The sequence below is a fragment of the Chiloscyllium plagiosum genome, unplaced genomic scaffold (assembly GCF_037043375.1).
Source record: "Chiloscyllium plagiosum isolate Xiang-an unplaced genomic scaffold, Cpla_swu_hap1 HiC_scaffold_20, whole genome shotgun sequence".
Classification (NCBI taxonomy): domain Eukaryota; kingdom Metazoa; phylum Chordata; class Chondrichthyes; order Orectolobiformes; family Hemiscylliidae; genus Chiloscyllium; species Chiloscyllium plagiosum.
Window position 1 is genome coordinate 40,611,677 of NW_028270158.1, and position 18,085 is coordinate 40,629,761.

The 18,085-nt window shown below is 42.1% G+C and overlaps 1 protein-coding gene across 2 annotated transcripts in view; it reads left to right on the top strand.

Annotated features, from left to right (window-relative positions):
* abca3b (ATP binding cassette subfamily A member 3b) overlaps window positions 1-18,085 on the top strand; it is a 137,638-nt gene that overhangs the window by 78,319 nt on the left and 41,234 nt on the right. The window contains exons 17-22 of one of the 2 annotated variants that reach the window (XM_087997845.1): window positions 256-354; window positions 8,995-9,187; window positions 10,315-10,621; window positions 11,430-11,706; window positions 11,890-11,934; window positions 14,666-14,870. In XM_087997845.1, the coding sequence (XP_087853971.1) occupies window positions 256-354; window positions 8,995-9,187; window positions 10,315-10,621; window positions 11,430-11,706; window positions 11,890-11,934; window positions 14,666-14,870 (1,126 nt within the window). The remainder of the gene's footprint in view (window positions 1-255; window positions 355-8,994; window positions 9,188-10,314; window positions 10,622-11,429; window positions 11,707-11,889; window positions 11,935-14,665; window positions 14,871-18,085) is intronic. The other variant, XM_043711549.2, reaches the window with a different exon arrangement.

The following is an 18,085-nucleotide window of genomic DNA, read 5'->3' on the forward strand; positions in this document are numbered from 1 at the left end:
TACGCAGGCATGTCAGCCCTGGTGAGAATACTAGTGAGTGTAAAACAAACATTTGTGTCGGTCTGTGTGCATTTGTTTGGTAAAAGCACCTCTTGTTATGCCGATGACAATCACTTTGCTGCAAAGGTTTTTTACACTTGGAGCAGCGGTGGGATTGGTCTTAAGGACATCACTCACAGCAGCAGCAACCCTTACTTTAGAGGTTTGTCTTGAAAGTGCTATGATTCAAAATACTTACATCTGTCTTGTCGGTAGGTTTGAAGACCTTTTCTCACAACTTGAAATGAAAAAGAAGAAGCTGGGAATTGCCAGTTATGGAGCTTCAATCACTACCATGGAAGAGGTGTTTCTAAAGTGAGTGTGAGGTCTGCCATTTTGCAGTTAATTTGACTGCTTCTGTTCTCTCACCCCTCTCTCCAGAGACATTTTATGTGGGCATAGAGCTGATGGGGTTTGTGGATGTTGAAGATCATTGTCAGTTACCGGTCTACTTTCTGAAGCCATTCTCGCTAGCAGGAGCTCTTCGATCTATATTGTGTGGTGCACTAACAAAGTGTAGCAAAAAAGTAGCTGAAGTGCCATCACTGGCAAGAGGCTGCAACCATAAGATGACAAGTTTACATAGGCATCTTTCCTGTCTCTAATTTGCTCCCTTCTCTTTCCTTCCCTTGGATCTTCCTTCCTGTCACTTTCTCTCCTTCCTGCCTTTCTTTCTCTCTCTGTGTCTCTCCTTTCTGTCTCCCTCTCTGTGCCTGTCTGTTTCTCTCTGTCTCTCTCTCTCTCTCTCTCTCTTCCCCTCTCTCTCTGTCTCTCCCTCACTCCCCTCTCTCACCCCACCCCGACACTGTTGTACTGTTTGTCGCTCCCTTTAAAACAATGACAAATTGCTTCTACAAATCCCAGAAAAGTGTATAACATTGCATCGTTTCAACATTTCATTTTGATTCTCATGGGGAACACCACAGTGAACAAGTCCAGCAGAGCAAATACATTTTGTCTGTGACAACCTTCTTAAGTAACAAGTATCAACTATTGTAATTGTGGTCTCACTAATGACCTGTATGGTTATGGCAAAACTTCCCGAATTATAAACATCATCTCCTTTGCTATAAAGGCAAATATTTCATTTGCAATCTGAATTACTTACTGTACCTGCATGCTGGACGTTTTGTGAATCATGTGTACGTAGATACCTGTGTACCATAGTATTCGTAGTCTCTTTCAGTTTAAATAATATTCAACTTTCCTATTCTTCCTGACAAATTTCCCAACTTCACATATTCCTATATTATGCTCCATCTGCCAATATTTACCCATTGACTTAACCGAGCTGTTTTCTTTACAAACTCTTTGTCTCCTCCTTGTTTACAAACCTTTCTTTCCTCCTTGTCTTCATATTATTTGCAAATTTGTGGCTTTAGTTATGACACTGAGGTGAACCCCTCTGTTAATAAAACCAAACATCCAGCTCACCTGGGTGTTTACCTTGTGCTCAAGCTCACCTTGTGAGTGACACAGAACTCCCAAATTCCACTATTTAAAGAAAATGACATCAATTTATTTTTTAACTCTAAAAATGAACATTAAATAACAACTGTTCACAACTTTAATCCACCCTTTCTCTTAAATGCTTATTTCCTGCTTCCAACTCTCTAACAAAATGCTGTTCCAGTAAGACATTTATTAAAATTACATGAACTTAATTTCAAAACCACACAGCCGTTATCATCTTCTGTGACTTCACCCTTCCAGCTGCTGAATTCCCTGGGCTGTCTTCTCAATTTTTACTGCGAGTATGTTTCATGTGAAAAGGTACCTTTGAGAGAGAGTGTTTCCTAATTTCTTGGATCTGTTTCAATGGTAGTTTCTCTCTCTCCAATTTTCTAAGTGCCCACATTTTTATACTTCCAACATTGGATCATCTCATTAGTATGATGTTGGCAAAAACAATAAATTCAAATGCGATTGGGTTTTAGTATCCTGATGCATAATTTAAACTGATTGATTAATTTTGAATTGTTGTCAAAACAGCAACCAAAACTCAGGCATCTAATTCACAGCCAAATGTTACATATTTTCAATTTTCAGATACACTGTGAGACTGCCCACTAGACATATACACAGGTGCTTGTAAGCTCTCAGTTCAGAACAGCTCTCTTAAAGGTACAGTACACGCCTTCAACGTCATAACACCTCCCCCCCTTAAGAAAAAATGAACCATCATAATGAAAAGATGGCTTCATTTTGTTTTAAATTCTTAATGAAATATATAGGTAATTAATCAAAGTTATTCTTTTCATTTTAATTTCTGCATATATGTATATAAACCATTGGAATCTGTTCAATCTTATCCAGACATTTTCCTTTAAATCCGCAGTAACACATCTGCTATCATATTTTTACGATGCACAGCATGTAGAATTTGTAAGTTAAAAGTCGGTAACATAAGACTTCAACAAAATAGTCTCATATTTTTGTCATTAAATTTTTTCAAGAATGTAAGAGGATTGTAGTCCGTGTACACAACCATCTCTGACACATTGTTCGTCACATTAACATTAAAATGTTGTCAGGCCAGTACTAAACTCAATCATTCTTTTTCGAATGGTAGAGTATTTTCTCTAGTGGGTGTTGAGTTTCTTTGAAAAGTAGCTAATTGGCTGTTCAATCCCATCATCATCATCCTGTAGCAATACAGCTCCAATTCCCAAATCGATAGCATCGATTAAAACTTTGAAAGGTTTCAAAACATTTGGCATAGCTGAAACGGATGTCATGGTTAATATTGTTTTTAAATTCTCAAATGCCTCCTGGCATTGTTCTGTCCACCAAAATTTTGTGTTCTTCTTTAGTAAGTCTTTTAACGGTGTCACCACGCTGCCTAAGTTTGGAACAAACTTCCAATAGAATCCACTTGGTCCCAACTCTGTTCTTTGCTCCTGAGACAGATAGTTCACTAACCTAGCCCACGCCTCAAGGTATTCCTCATTATTTAATGTATTTTAAGGCACATCAAACTCCACAAAATCTGGATTTGATTCCTCAGTCTGTGGGGCAGTAACTAACACCTATTTCTCCAGTTCCCTGTCTCCCTTTCTAGAGTGGCATGGTGGCTCAGTGAGTTGGCCATGCTAAATTGCCCATAGTGTTCAGGGATGTGTAGGTTAGGTGTATTAGTCAGGGGAAATGCAGCACAATAGGGTAGGGGAATGGATCAGTGTGGACTTGTTGGGCCAAAGGGCCTGTTTCCACGCTGTAGGAGTTATATTGGGGTTCTATGATTCTATTATAGTAAAGTTTCAACATATTCACATGACATACCCGATACAGTTTATTTTCTATTCGGCATCTTTACCAGATAGTTTACCTGACTTGACTTTTTCTTAATTTGATGGGGACCACTAAACCTGGCTTTGAAGGGATCTCCTACCACTGGTACCAACACTAATACCTCATCCCCAAGGAAAAACATCCAAACTTTATAGTTTTTATCTGTCACCTGTACATTCTTTGCTATGCCCTCTTAAGGTGCTGTTAGCTAACTCAACTACCCATTTTGATCTCTCCCTCACCTCAGATACGTAATCCAGGTGTGACAGCTCCGACTTAAATCCTATCAATTTTCATTAATTAATTTCAAAGTCCCTCTCACTTCATGTCCAAATACTAACTCAAAGGGAGTAAATTGAGTAGATTCATTTGGGACATCTCTAATGGTAAACAATATGAATGGGATACTTTTATCCCAATCATTCAGGTAATCCTGACAGTACGCTCATAACATGGTCTTCAGGGTGTGATGCCACGTTTCCAAAGCTCCCTGGGATTCAGGATAATATGCACTTGATTTAAAGTGCTCTATGCCCTAAGCTATCCATGATTTCCTTAAATAGCCTAGCAGTAAAATTAGATTCTTGGTCTGACTGAATCTCTCTGGGTAGCCCATACTGCGTACTCCTGCACCATACTTTTTGTCTTCATGCTCCATAATGGAATCGCCTCTGGAAATCTGGTAGACTCATCCATTGTAGTTAGCAAGTACTGGTTCCCACTTTTAGTTCTCAGGAGGGTACCTACACAATCAAGCATAACTCACGTGAAAGGTGCTTCGAATGTGAGAAATGGGAAGAAAGGTGCTGGTTTTATTACTGCCTGTGACTTGCTTACCTACCATTTGGCACGTATGACATGTATACAAAATTTAACCACATACTTATGCAGTCCAGGCCAATAAGTGCTTTTGTACCTTAGCCTGAGTCTTCCTCACACCTAGGTGACCCTACTGATAATTCATGTGTTATTCACAATAATTTCTGTCTGTATGCTACCGGCAATCCAGTCTGGTGCACTTCTGGCCACTTCTCCTCTGTACTAACCTGCCGTGGTCTCCATTTTTGTCGTAGGATTATCTTTAAGGTAATTACCCTCAGGAATATGTTCTGATTTATTTTCTGAGTATGCACTATATTCAGAAAAGAAATCAGAACATATTGTCTTGTCTTTCTGTTGTAAGTCCATTAGCGTTTCAGGACTAAACACTTCTGCCTGACCCTGTACCTGTCCAGGTTTTTCCTGCACCATTACGTCAAACAGGGTGTCAACTTACTGAACCTCAACTTTTTCTTCTTTCTCTTTAGTTTTTGCTTCTTGCTGTGATTTCTAACAGTAAGGCATTGTTACTACACAGACTGGAAAAATTCCAGGGTATTTTTCTTTTAACTCCTCAGTTCTCTGGTCTTCCTTTTGCTTCTTCACAACAAGGGGTGTCACTCCTGCCTTGGATCCTGCTAAATCGCTTCCAAGAACAAACTGTATTCTTGAAACTGACACTGTCAATCACCCATTGTGAGATGTAATGCTGACATGCGATGCTTCACTGGCTCAACAGAGAGGAATGCCTAATAGTATATGCTTCCCAGACTTTGGCTGATGCCAAATGAAGATACACCTTGACACAGAGGAAGATTTGGCGGTAATCTTTGGTGTGAGAAAGTTCCATCAGTACCTTTAGGAACATAAATTTGTAATGGGAATGGACCACCAATCCCAGCTAGGGCTACCTGAAGAGGACAGGGTTATCCCACCTGCAGTGGTGGGCTCTTACTTTGAGTGCTTACAATGACAAGTTGTAACACTGTCTGGGCGGCCATGTGATAAATGCAGATGCCTGAAGCTAGCTAATGGTGGATACACTATGGCAGGTGCCACCACTGAAAGTGTTCATTCTGGTTTTAAACTTTCTGGACACCCTTCTGCTCATCTGTGACAGTATCAGACTGTGTATATAAGAAGATTCCGTCCTGGCAAAACTAGAACAGCTGGTAGTGGTGGAAACAAAGGGTCATAACAACCAGGATTGAAACCTTTCTGGACCTCGCAAGACTAGATCACCGTTGAGGACAGCATGCTAATTTGGAGAGCAAGAGTTGCTTGTCCCAAGCAAAGCTCACCGTCAGACATTGGCTGAACTCCACCAGGGTCATCCTGTGGTTTCCAAAATGAAGATGTTGGCAAGAAGTTATGTCCGGTGGCCAGTATTGGATGCCGACACATCCATATTGGTGGAGTAGTACCCAAAATGCCGACAAGGACAAAACTTGCCAGCAGCAGCTGCACCACATTCATGGGACTGGCCAAGTAAAGCCTGGATTCAGTTATACTCGACTGCGCCAGTCCTTTCACGGGATCTATGCTTTTAATCATTGTTGACGCCCATTCAAAGTGGTTGGATGTGCATAAATTTCATTTGTAAAATGTGGGGATGATGATTGAAAAGTTGTGAGCATCTTAACATAGAACATAGAAAAATACAGCGCAGTACAGGCCCTTTGGCCCTCGATGTTGCGCTGATCCAAGCCCACCTAACCTACACTAGCCCACTATCCTCCATATGCCTATCCAATGCCCGTTTTAATGCCCATAAAGAGGGAGAGTCCACCACTGCTACTGGTAGGACATTCCATGAACTCACGACTCGCTGACTAAAGAATCTGTCCCTAACATCTGTCCTATACCTACCACCCCTTAATTTAAAGCTATGCCCCCTCGTAATAGCTGACTCCATACGTGGAAAAAGGTTCTTATGGTCAACCCTATCTAAACCCCTAATCATCTTGTACACCTCTATCAAGTCACCCCTAAACCTTCTTTTCTCCAATGAAAACAGCCCCAAGTGCCTCAGCCTTTCCTCATACAATCTTCCTACCATACCAGGCAACATCCTGGTAAACCTCCTCTGCACCCGTTCCAGTGCCTCCACATCCTTCCTATAGTATGGCGACCAGAACTGCACACAATACTCCAGATGCGGGCGCACCAGAGTCTTATACAACTGCAACATGACCTCAGGGCTCCGGAACTCAATTCCTCTAACAATAAAAGCCAGTACGCCATATGCCTTCTTCACCGCACTATTTACCTGGGTGGCAACTTTCAGAGATCTGTGAACATGAACACCAAGATCCCTCTGCTCATCCACACTACCAATACACACTACAATACACAGACTCTGGACATGTTGATCACAGATAACGTGCAATCATTTGCCGGCAAGTAGTTTTGAGTACTTCCTAAAGTCGAATGGCATTTGGCATGTAAGAACAACTGCATCCGTTGTCGGATAATCTGGTGGAAAAAACAGTCCAAACATTGAAGGCAGGCTTAAAGAAACAGCCTACAACTTTGCTCAATACCAAACAGTTCCAGTTCCTGTTTGATTATAGAACCAGCGCTCATGCATTTGCAGGGACAACTCCAGCAGAGTTGCTAATGCGGAGAAGACTCCATACCAGATTAAATCTGATCTTCCCGGAACTTGTAGGGAGGGTGAAATGGCATCAGGAACACAAATGCTGGCCACAAGACTCTTCTACACAAGAAAGGCAATTTACTTCATGGGACAAAAACTGCTGTTGACACCATGGGAATGGCCCTGCGTGGGTAAGAGGCATGGTCGAAGTGAGGACGGGAGAGGAGATCCTAAACAAGCATGTGGATCACATGATAGCTTTAACCTCTCAAGTGGATCAGGAGCAAAACATACCCAGCCACTCGGAACATCCAGCAAGGCTGTCAGAACCTGTGGGTTCTCCCTGTCCTCCCAGTTTTGAAGAAACCTCTGAGGGCTTAATGGACACAGCAGATGTCACAGCCATTACCACCTGCAGAAGAAGGTAAATTCCTGCTGAGATGTTCCAGGGACAAGAGTAGGGCCACAGTCCAATACACAATGGCAATATCTGAGCCAGAGTCCGAGCAACCTTGGGAGATGCTACAGGAAAAGGAATGGGCCTACATCCCAGGACAGAGAGAGGGAGGAAGGTAGTGATTGGAACGAGGTCAGCCAGCTGGACCTCATTGAATATGATTTCCCACATTGGGGCGGTTAACCTGATCTAATCAGGGGGTCCTGTCTGACAGATGTGTCAGGGGTTCTGCTGACTCGAGGAGCGGGTTCTGTGAAGGCTAGGTCAGTGCCATGTACAGTGCACGTGTAAATTCCTGAACATATCTCGCAGCATGCGACACGCTACGACCTCAAGCCTTGGACAAGATAGAGAAGACCATCTGCCAGCTTAAGAATAAGGCTGTAGGAGGAAATGAAATTCCCGCTGAGGCATTGAAGCATGGAGGCATAGAGCTCCTAGTGCAGCTATATGCCCTCGTCTATCTTATTTGGAAGGAGGAGAGCATCCCGAACGAGCCCCCAAACTATTACAACACTGCAGTGAACCCCTCTTTTAATTAAGTCAAACACCCATTAAAGCTCACCTCACCTCATAATCTGTTCAAATATGAGTAGCAGAACTCCAAATCCCACTATTTAAAGAAAAAAATCAATTTATTTTTTAACTCTAAAACTGAACATTAAACACCAACTGTTTACAACGTTAAGCCCCCCTTTCTTTTAACTGCTTATTACCTGCTTCCAACTCGATAACAAAATGCTGTTCCAATAAGACATTTATTAAAATTACATCAACTTAATTTCAAACCACACAGACACTGTTGTCTTCCATGATTTCACTCTTCTAGCTGCTGTATTCTCTGGATTGTGTCTTCACTTTTTACTGTATGTTTCATGTGAAAAGCTACCTTTTGATAAAGAATGTTTCCTACTTTCTTGGATCTGTCTTAATTGCAGTTGCTCTCTCTCCAGTTTTCAAAATGGCCACATTTTTCTACTCCCAACATTGGATCATCTCCTTAGGTCGATGTTGGCACAACAATAAGTTCAAACTTGATTGGGTTTTAGTATCCTGGGGCATAATTTAAACTAAATTATGGTTAAATTTAAATTGTTGTCAAAACAGCAACCAAAACTCAGGTATCCATTTCACAGCCAAATGTTCCATATTTTCAATTTTCCAATACACTCTGGGACTGCCAACTAGTCATATACACAGGTCTTTGTAGGCTCTCAGTTCAGAACAGCATTCACTCTCTCTTAAAAATCCAGTACACACATTCAACTTCATAACACTATATAGTTAGTCCCTTCATGTAAGTCATTAATGAATATTGCTCCTTGTTTCCCAAGATGTTTCCCTCCCTCCCATCACTCTCAGCCACCGTCCCTTCAGTTTTGTGCTCCGTCCTCTCTCCCCTTCTTTGCCACTCTCCTGTCATGCTTTTCTCTTTTCCAGCTCTCTCTCCTCATCTTCTTCCCTTCTCACTCTCTCCCTCCTTTCGTCCATCTTGTTTCTTCCATCCCCTCTCACCTTCCCTCTTCTTTCTTGTTTCTCTCTTCTCTCTGCCTCTTACCACACCTTTCCCCCCCTTCCTCCTGTCTCTTCTTGACCCTCTTCCACAGACAGACTGAGTTCATGTATCCCTGTTTTCTAACCCCTTTCTAATGCCAGTTTCTCTTTAGTTGACTAGCCACTTCACATATTTCCTGTTTTGAGTGGAGCTGCTGCTGATTCTGGTGTTGAGGACTGCCCCCAGCTCTTAGTGTAATATTATTTTTCTGTCTATGGCTGTGGCCTTTGACAGGGTGGGGAAGCTGGTGGACTCCAGCATGGACATTCAGGCAATCCAGCTACCAGCAATACAATACCAGCATGAGCGAAGAATGAGTGACTGGTCAGTTGGAGAGAAAACCAGCCTGAGTGACTTAATGGACGCTACAGATGACAGTGACCATCATCTTTCCCACAGCTATTCTTCTATCAAACTGAACACAGGGGTAAGCACAACACCTGCAAGGCATTCTGAGTTAAAGGGGCAGGCATCTCCCGTAATTCTAAAATATACTTATGGCTCTGCATTATTCATAGATAGCCTACGACAATTCTATTAGAATTGTCTACCCTCTCAATCTGGTATAAAATCAGACAGTATGGAAAAGGCTCTTCAGCCCCTCGAGTCTGTGCTGCATACCGAATCCCATTTTCCTGGAGTAGGTCCATAGCGTTGCATGTTGTGACATTTAAAGTGTACACCCAAGCACTTTTTTAAGATTGTAAGGCAACCTGCCTCAACTATCCTCCCAGGCAGTACATTCCAGACCCACCCCAGCCTGTGGGTAAAAAATATTAATCCACCTGCCTTTCACTTTAAAACTTCTTGACCCTTCAACTAAGGAGAGCAGCTGATTCTTTTCACCTTGTCCTTGCCCCTCATACATCGTTATTAGGACCCCCCTGCCCCCCCCCCCACCCCGCCTCAGCTTTTTCTGTTCTCAAGAAAGCAACCTGAGCTTACCCAGCCTCTCTCCATATCTGAAATTCTCCATCCTAGGCAAAATCCTGGTGAATCTCCTCTGCACCTCCTCCAGAGCAATCACATCCTTCCTATAGTGTGGTGACTAGACTATATACAGTACTCCAACCAAAGTTCCATACTGCTCCAACATAACCTCCCAGCTGTCATACTCTGTGGCTGGAGATAGGCTACCTATATGTCTCTTAACTACTATATTTGAGAATCTGTGGACAAGCTCTCCCAAAATCCCATTGTCCTGCCATTCACTGAGTACTCCCTTGTCATGTTACATCTTCCAATGTGCATCACCTGCACTAGTAAAAGATCCCACAACTGCTATTTTGAAGAAGAGCAGGGAAGTAAACCTGGTATTGGGACCAATATTTATCCTTCAATTGACATCACTAAAACAGATTAGCTGGTCCGTATCGCATTGCTTTTTGTTGGATCTTGTGTGTGCAAATTGGCTACTGCATTTCCCCCAATACAACAGTGACTATTTTAAAAAGTACTTTGTTGGCTGAGCCCTGTAATGAGGAGGAGTGATGATGTTTCTGTTGAATTATTTTGCTCTGTAAATCCTTGACAATTCTCCCTTGTCTTGTGCAGATCATCCTCTATTTGCAGCAGTTCTATGCCATGCTTATGAAGCGAGCAACATACACCTGGCGGAACTGGAAGATATTCACAGCCCAGTTTATGGTCCCACTGATTTTTGCCTGCTTTTCATTGATTGTTGCCAAGACATTTCCGGGTCCTCAGGATTCACCTCCATTAAACCTGACTCTGGAAAAATATGGGCCTACCAATGTTCCTTTTTCATTGAGACATGTCTACCAGAAACTGACTAAACATTTGACCCAGGCTTACAAAGAGGTAGTAGAAGCACAGCTGAGCACGCCAATACAGGTAGAAGGTGAGGCACCTCATGATTGCCCAAACCCCTCTACTGATTTTTCTTTCAAATGATTTTAAAAAGATATGTCATAAATAAGTACTTCTGTGGGATCATAGCAAAAAAATCTTTAATTGACAGGCAATCAAACATTGCAGCACTGATTCTGATTACTGAGCAGTACATTTTCTCAGCTTTGTTGAGGCAATACTTTTCTGATTTCGGATACAAACAATGATATCTGTGCTTTATTGCAATTTTAGAGCTCACTCAGAATTTTATACCAGATGGGACAGAAACTCTTTGTGCCTGCTCCTTGCTTCATGGCCTTTATAAGAAGAGGTGGATCAACTGGTCTTTCCATCCCTTCTCCGGTCCGTTAAAAAGAACAGGGCTTGTGTTATGCCTCTCACTACTCCAGGACCAGTACAAGAAGAGCTGGAGCAAGTGACATTATATTTTCCACGAGCTATGCTTCAATTTTTGCCCAAGATGTTAATATTGGTAGCACATAAGAGGATGTTGGTAGCACCAAATTCTGCACCTTCCAATAGGTAGATCTTTTACACAAGACCTACTTCAAGATGAAAGCCTTTTACACAAGATTTCCTCCACTTGGCATTCCTCTTACAAGATCTCCTCCAGCAGATAAACGTTTTGCACACGATCACTTCCATTAGGAACCCCCCTTATACCTAATTCCCTCCAAAGTTGATGAGTCAAATTAATGTCTCTTGTGCCTTTGATTGTAATGCATGAACTGCCCTTGGTGAGACAATTGTGTTTATCATCTAGTTTCTGACCAATTTCTGTTGCCTTTTTCTTACAGACGATATTATTGATTATCTGTTGAATATTTCAATTAAGGAAGGAGGTTCCTTTAATGAACAGTGTGTAGTAGCTGCTGATTTCCATGACACACTGACAGCTGGAACCACAATACGGGTTTTATTCAATAACCTGGGCTATCATACTTCTGCTACTTCTTTGATGTTAGTGGACAATGCCTTATTCAAGATTCTGGTGGGGCCAACAGCATCAATCAGTACCACCAACTATCCACAACCCCGCAACATTACAGAACAAGCATTGGAACAACTGAATGAGTATGTACTCAGCATTAACCTTCTTATGGAACTGGTGCAACCAATAATTGGGAGTGAGTGCACTATGTGGTGTGGTACCAATCATGTAGAACAGCCACACCCTAGGTTTGATGCATGCGTTCAGCCAGAGGTGCCATGGTCACAAAAGGGAATAATTAGCTGGTCAACACTATCTCGTTTCAGGTTTCTAACTTACTACCTGACTGCATGGGGGTGCCGATTCCACCAGTAAGTGCATTCAACTGCTAAATATTCATATGCACACCCAGCAGCAAGAACCAAACAAAAATCAAGAAATACAAATAGTAGTGTGCCATTCACTCTTCAAGCCTGTTTCACCATATAATTGAGATGACTGATGCTCAAAATCAACTCCACTTCCCTACTCAATTCACATTTCCTTTGATTTCCTTATTGTTGAATATATTTGATGACTGAACGTCCACAACTTCTTTGGTAAAGAATTCCAAAGAATCAAAATCCAGTGAATGAAGAAGTTTTTTTCTGATCTTAGCCCAAATTTTCATTCATAGTTATAGGGTCATGCAGCATGGATACAGACCCTTTGGTTCAACTAGGCCATGCCAACCATCATCCCAAACTAAACTAGTCGCACTTGCCTGCATTTGGCCCATATCCCTCCAAACCTTTCCTATTCATGTGCCAATCTAAATGTCTTTTAAATGTTGTAACTGTACCTGCATCCACCACTTGCACTGGCAGTTCATTCCAGACACGAACCACTCTGTGTAAAAACGTTGCCCGGCATGTCTTATCTAAAGCTTTCTCTTCTTGCATTAAAAATATGCTCCCTAGATTTGCACTCCCCTACTCTAAGGAAAAGATCCTTGCTCTTCACCTTAGTTATGCCCTTCATGATTTTATAAACCTCTGTAAGGTTTATAAAACCTTGACCGCCTATGCTCCAGTGAAAAATAAGTAAGTTAGCTCACTGAGCTCAAAGATTTGTTTTCAGATGTTTTGTCACCATATTCTTAGAGGCATGGCATTCTAACCAGAACTCCATCAATAAACACATTGATTTAGATCCCACCTAGCTTCCCTTGAAAAAAAGAACTGGAAATGACATCACCCACCTAAAGAAACAAAGACCTATAAATAGAGAGGCAGGACATACCACCAGCGCTTCACCGGAAACTCTCACAGATGATGTTACCTAGTGTGGTGATGAAATGTCTGAAAACAAACCTTTAAGCTCAGTGAGCTAACTTATCATCAACCTGAGCTACAAATCTTCTCAAAAATTGCTACCAGTGAAAAATGTGGCAGCTTATCCTGCCAATTTTTATAACTTAAATCTTCCATTCTTGACAACATTTTGGTCAATATTTTCTGAACCATCTCCAATTTAATAATATCCTTCCTATGACAGGGCAACCAGAACTAGACACAGTACTCCAGAAGGGCCGTCACCAATGTCCTGTACAACCTCAACATGACATCCCAACTCCTACACTCAAAGGTCTGAGCAATGAAGGCAAACATGCTAACTGCCTTCTTAACCATTCTGTTTACCTGTGATGCAAATTTCAAAGAATTTTGTACCTGAAACCCTAGGCGCCTGTGTACAACATAGTCAGACCATTAATTGTAGTCTCTGCCCTGTGTTCTAGATTCTACAGCCAGGAGAAACACCTCTCATATTATTTTGCATGTAAGACCATTTCTCATTCTTCCAAATTCCAGAGAGTATAAGTCCAATCCAAGGAGCAGGAGAATCGACGTTTCGGGCATAAGCCCTTCATCACGAATGAGGCTTGTGGGCCAGGGGTTGAGAGATAAATAGGAGGTGGTGGGGGGGGAAGGTAGCTGAGAATGTGATAGGTAGATGAAAGTGAGGGAGAAAGTGATCGGTCAGAGAGGAGGCTGGAGTGGATAGATGGGAAGGGTGATGGACAGGTCAGGAGGGTGGTGCCAGGTTGGAGTCTTGGCACTGGAATATTTGGGGGCGGGGGTAGAGGAAATGAGGAAACTGTTGAAATCCACATTGATTGTGATAGGTAGCTGAAGGTGAGGGAGAAGGTGATAGGTCGGAGAGGACGGTGGAGCGGATAGATGGGAAAGGTGATGGACAGGTCAGAAGGCTGGTGCCAAGTTGGAGGCTTCGGACTGGGATAATGTGGGGGAAGGGGAAATGAGGAAACCGTTGAAATCCACTGCAATAGCTGATGAAGGTGAGGGAGAAAGTGATAGGTCGGGGTGCGATAGGTAGCTGAAGGTGAGGGAGAAGGTGATAGGTCGGAGTGCGATAGGTGGATGAAGGTGAGGGTGCAATAGGTAGATGAAGGTGAAGGTGGATTTCAACAGTTTCCTCATTTCCCCTTCCCGCACATCATCAGACATGGATATATATGATTGGTGTACATCATGCAGTTTGACAACACAGGAAAACCAGATTCAGGCACAGATGTACCAGAAGGGTTGCCTTTTTTTGGGGTTGCCATTGCTGATGGTTGCTGTATTTATGTGTTTACATCTGCCGTTTGACACTGTGCCTGTGGTATGTTCTGATCGTCTATGAGTGAAGCTGATACCACACTCTCTACGAAGTGCAAGTCTGCTACCAATGTCATTGTTTGGGAATGAGACCAGAAGGTGAAAAGATGAGAGATTCTAATGGTGAGATCCCCACCTCTCCTTTAAATGGAAGGACACCAGTCCCATTCATGAACGCCAATCCAACTTGACTCAGCTCCCTCTGTCCTGCTGCTTTGCCAATCACTCTGTTCCAAAACTGAAAGTTATTCCTCGCTGAAAATGTCTGTTGCACACTTGATCACGTGTGGTTAATGGAGATGAGTTTAAAACTTTCTACAGAATTGAATTAAGAGGATAATGGTACACAAAGAATAGTGACAGGCTAATCATTTTGTGTTTAGGTTTATAGGTCACCACTTCTTTGTGCACTAATTCACGGTGTCTTTTTATTTGTTCACAGAAATAGGACAGGGTTTGCTTTGGCCTTCAACGTGATGTATGGCATGGCCTTTCTGGCTAGCACCTTTTCCCTGTTGTTAGTGTCTGAGAGAACTATAAAATCCAAGCACATTCAGGTCATCAGTGGCCTTCATATCATCAACTTCTGGCTGTCTGCTCTTCTCTGGGATCTGATTAACTATATGATCCCCTGTGTGATGATCCTGGTAAGTAACCAATTCCTGAGCTGACTCATTCCATATGAGAGATAGAAAAGGAGCCAGGAAATGGCAGAAGAACTGAATGCATACATTGCATCAGTCTTCACAGTAGAGGAGACTAATAGCATTCTAAAATACTAAATAATCAAGGGGCTAAAATGGGGGTGGGGGAGAAGGAAATAAACACAATAATTATCACTAGGGAAAAGAACCTAAGGAACTTGATGGATTGCAAACAGGATTTTAATGGAAATAGTTGGAGAAATAGTAGATGTACTAATAGTAATCTTCCAAGAATCCTTAGATTCTGGAAAGTCCAAGAGGAGTAGAAAACTACCAATGTTTATTCAAAAAGAAAGGGAGATAAAGAAAATTGATCTATAGTTCAGTTAGCTTAACACGAAAAATTGGGAAAATGTTAGAGATTATTATTAAGGATGTAATAGCAGAGCATTTAGAAACATAGTATAATCAAGCAGTCAGCATGACTTTATGAAGAGGAAATCATGCCTGACAAATTCATTGCAGTTCTTTGAGGAGGGAACAAGCAGAATAGATAAAGGGAAACTAGTGGATTTAACATATTTGGATTTCCAAAAGACATTTAATAAAATACCACACATGAGGCTCCGTAATAAGACCCTGTGATTGTGTAGAATATTGGCATGAGTGTGGGATTGGCTAACTAATAGAAGACATTTAATTTGAATAAATGGGATATTTTCAGGATGGCAGTCTGTAACTCGTGGAGTCCCATAAAAGTCAGTGATAGGGCCATAATATTTACAATATAGATTAATGACTTGGATAATGGAAATAAGAGTACAAGCTTGTGGACGATACAAAAACCGGTGGGTAAGCAAGTAGTTGTGATAATACCAGGAGTCTACTGAGATAGAGAGACTGTGTGAGTGGAAAAAAACTTGGCAGATGGAATATAACATGGAAAAAATGTGAGGTTATGTACTTTGGCAGGAAATATAGAAGAGCTGAATATTATTTAAATGGGGAGAGACTTCAGAAAGCTGTAATACAGAGTGATTGGGGGTCCTAATACATGAATCACTAAAACTAACATACACTTGGTAAGTTCACTCAGTAATAGGGAAAGTAAATGGTCTGTCAGCCTTTATTTCAAAGGGAATGGAGTACAAAAATAGGCTGGTCTTGCTAAATTACACAAGGCACTAGTCAGACCATAATTGTGAACAGGTTTGGTCCCTTTATCTAAGGAAAGATATGCTGGTATTGGAGGCAGTCCAGAGAAAATTCACTAGGTTGATCTCAGGTTTGGGGGGATTTTCTTATGAAGAGTGGTTGATTAGGTTGGGCTTAAGCTCATTGGGGTTCAGAAGATTGAGATGAAATATATAAGATTCTTAGATGTCTTAACAAGATAAGTGCAAAGAGGTTGATTTCCCATATGGGAGAGTCTAGAACCAGAGGGCATAACCCTCAGAGTAAAGGGTTTAAGATTTAAGTTGGAGATAAGGAGAAATTTTATCTCTCAGAGAGTGGTGAATCTGTGAACTTTTTTTAACCTCCGAAGACGATCGATTCTGTGTTGTTAAATATATTCATAGTTGAGATAGGCATTAATCTTTAAGAGCATTGAGAGCTATAGGGATAAAGCAGGGAAGTGTTTGGGGATTATGAGTTGAGCCATGATATTCATACGCTCTCAACATCTTTGAAACTGAATCCAGTTAGTAGATGTATCTAGATTAGTAGACATCTCCAGCCAGCATGTGTTTCTATGTTTTTGGAGGAAAGGATAATGATGGATTTTTTTATGAATGGGTCCAAGCTACTCAAAGTCTGCTCATGGAGCAGTTTCAGAAGGAGTGGTGCCCAGTCATACCCCTTTACATGCCATTTCTCTTCCCTATTCCTCTAATTCATTTAAATGGGAACTCGATCTATCAGGTTCTGTTACTATGAACCTGCTGCTGATTTAAATTCAGAAATGACATGTGGGACAGGAGTAGTATCTTGAACTAGAAGCTCCATAAAACCTATCTGGGGATCTAGGTTCGAATCCAGCCATGGCAGACGCTGGAATTTGAATTCAATTTTTAAAAATCTGGAATTAAGGATCTACTGATCACCATGAGATCATTGTCGATTGTCAGGAAAAGCCATCTCATTCAGTAATGTCCTTCAGGGAAATCTGCCATCCTCACCTGGTCGGGCCTACATGTGACTCTAAACTCACAGTAATGTAGTTGACTTCTAATTGCCCTCTGAAATGGCCTAGCAAGCCATTCAGTTGTGCCAATTGCTATAAACGCTCAAAGAAATGAAACCAGATGGATCACTTGGCAGAAAAAGCCCTGCAAAGTCCTCCTCACTAACTTTGGGGGCTAGTGCCAAAATTGGGAGAGGTCTCTCACAGGCTAGTCAAGCAACAGCCTGACATTGTCATACTCACAGAATCATACCTCACAGACAATGTCCCAGACGCCACCATCACCATTCCTGGATATGTCTTGGCCCACCGGCAGGACAGACCCATCAGAGGGGGCGGCATAGTGGTATACAGTCGGGAGGGAATTGCTCTGGAAGTCGTCAACATTGATTCCGGACCACATGACGTCTCATGACCTCAGGTCAAACATGGGCAAGGAAACCTCCTGCTGATTACCATGTACCATCCTTCCTCAGCTAATGAATCAGTACTCCTCCATGTTGAACAACACTTAGTGGAAGCACTGAGGATAGCAAGAGCACAAAATGTGCTCTTGGTGGGGGATTTCACTGTCCACCACCAAGAGTGGCTTGTCAGCAGCACTACAGATCGAGCTGCTCAGGTCCTAAAGGACATAGCTGCTAGACTGAGTCTGTGGCTGGTGATGAGGGAACCAAGAGGGAAAAACATACTTCACCTCATCCTTCCCAGTCTGTCAGCTGCAGATGCATCTGTCTGTGACAGTATCACAAAGTCACATTGAGAATAATATGCATCATGTTGTGTGGCACTATCACTGTGCTAAATATTACAATGCGATCTAGCAACTCGACTGGGCATCCATGAGGCACTGTGGGCCATCAACAGCAGCACAATTGTACTCTAGCATAATCTGTAATCTCATGGCCTGGTATGTCCCCCACTCAACCATTACTATCCAGCCAGGGGATCAATCCTGGTTTAGTGGAGAGTGCAGGAGGGCATGCCAGGAGCAGCACAAAGCATACCTGAAGATGAGATGTCAGCTTGATGA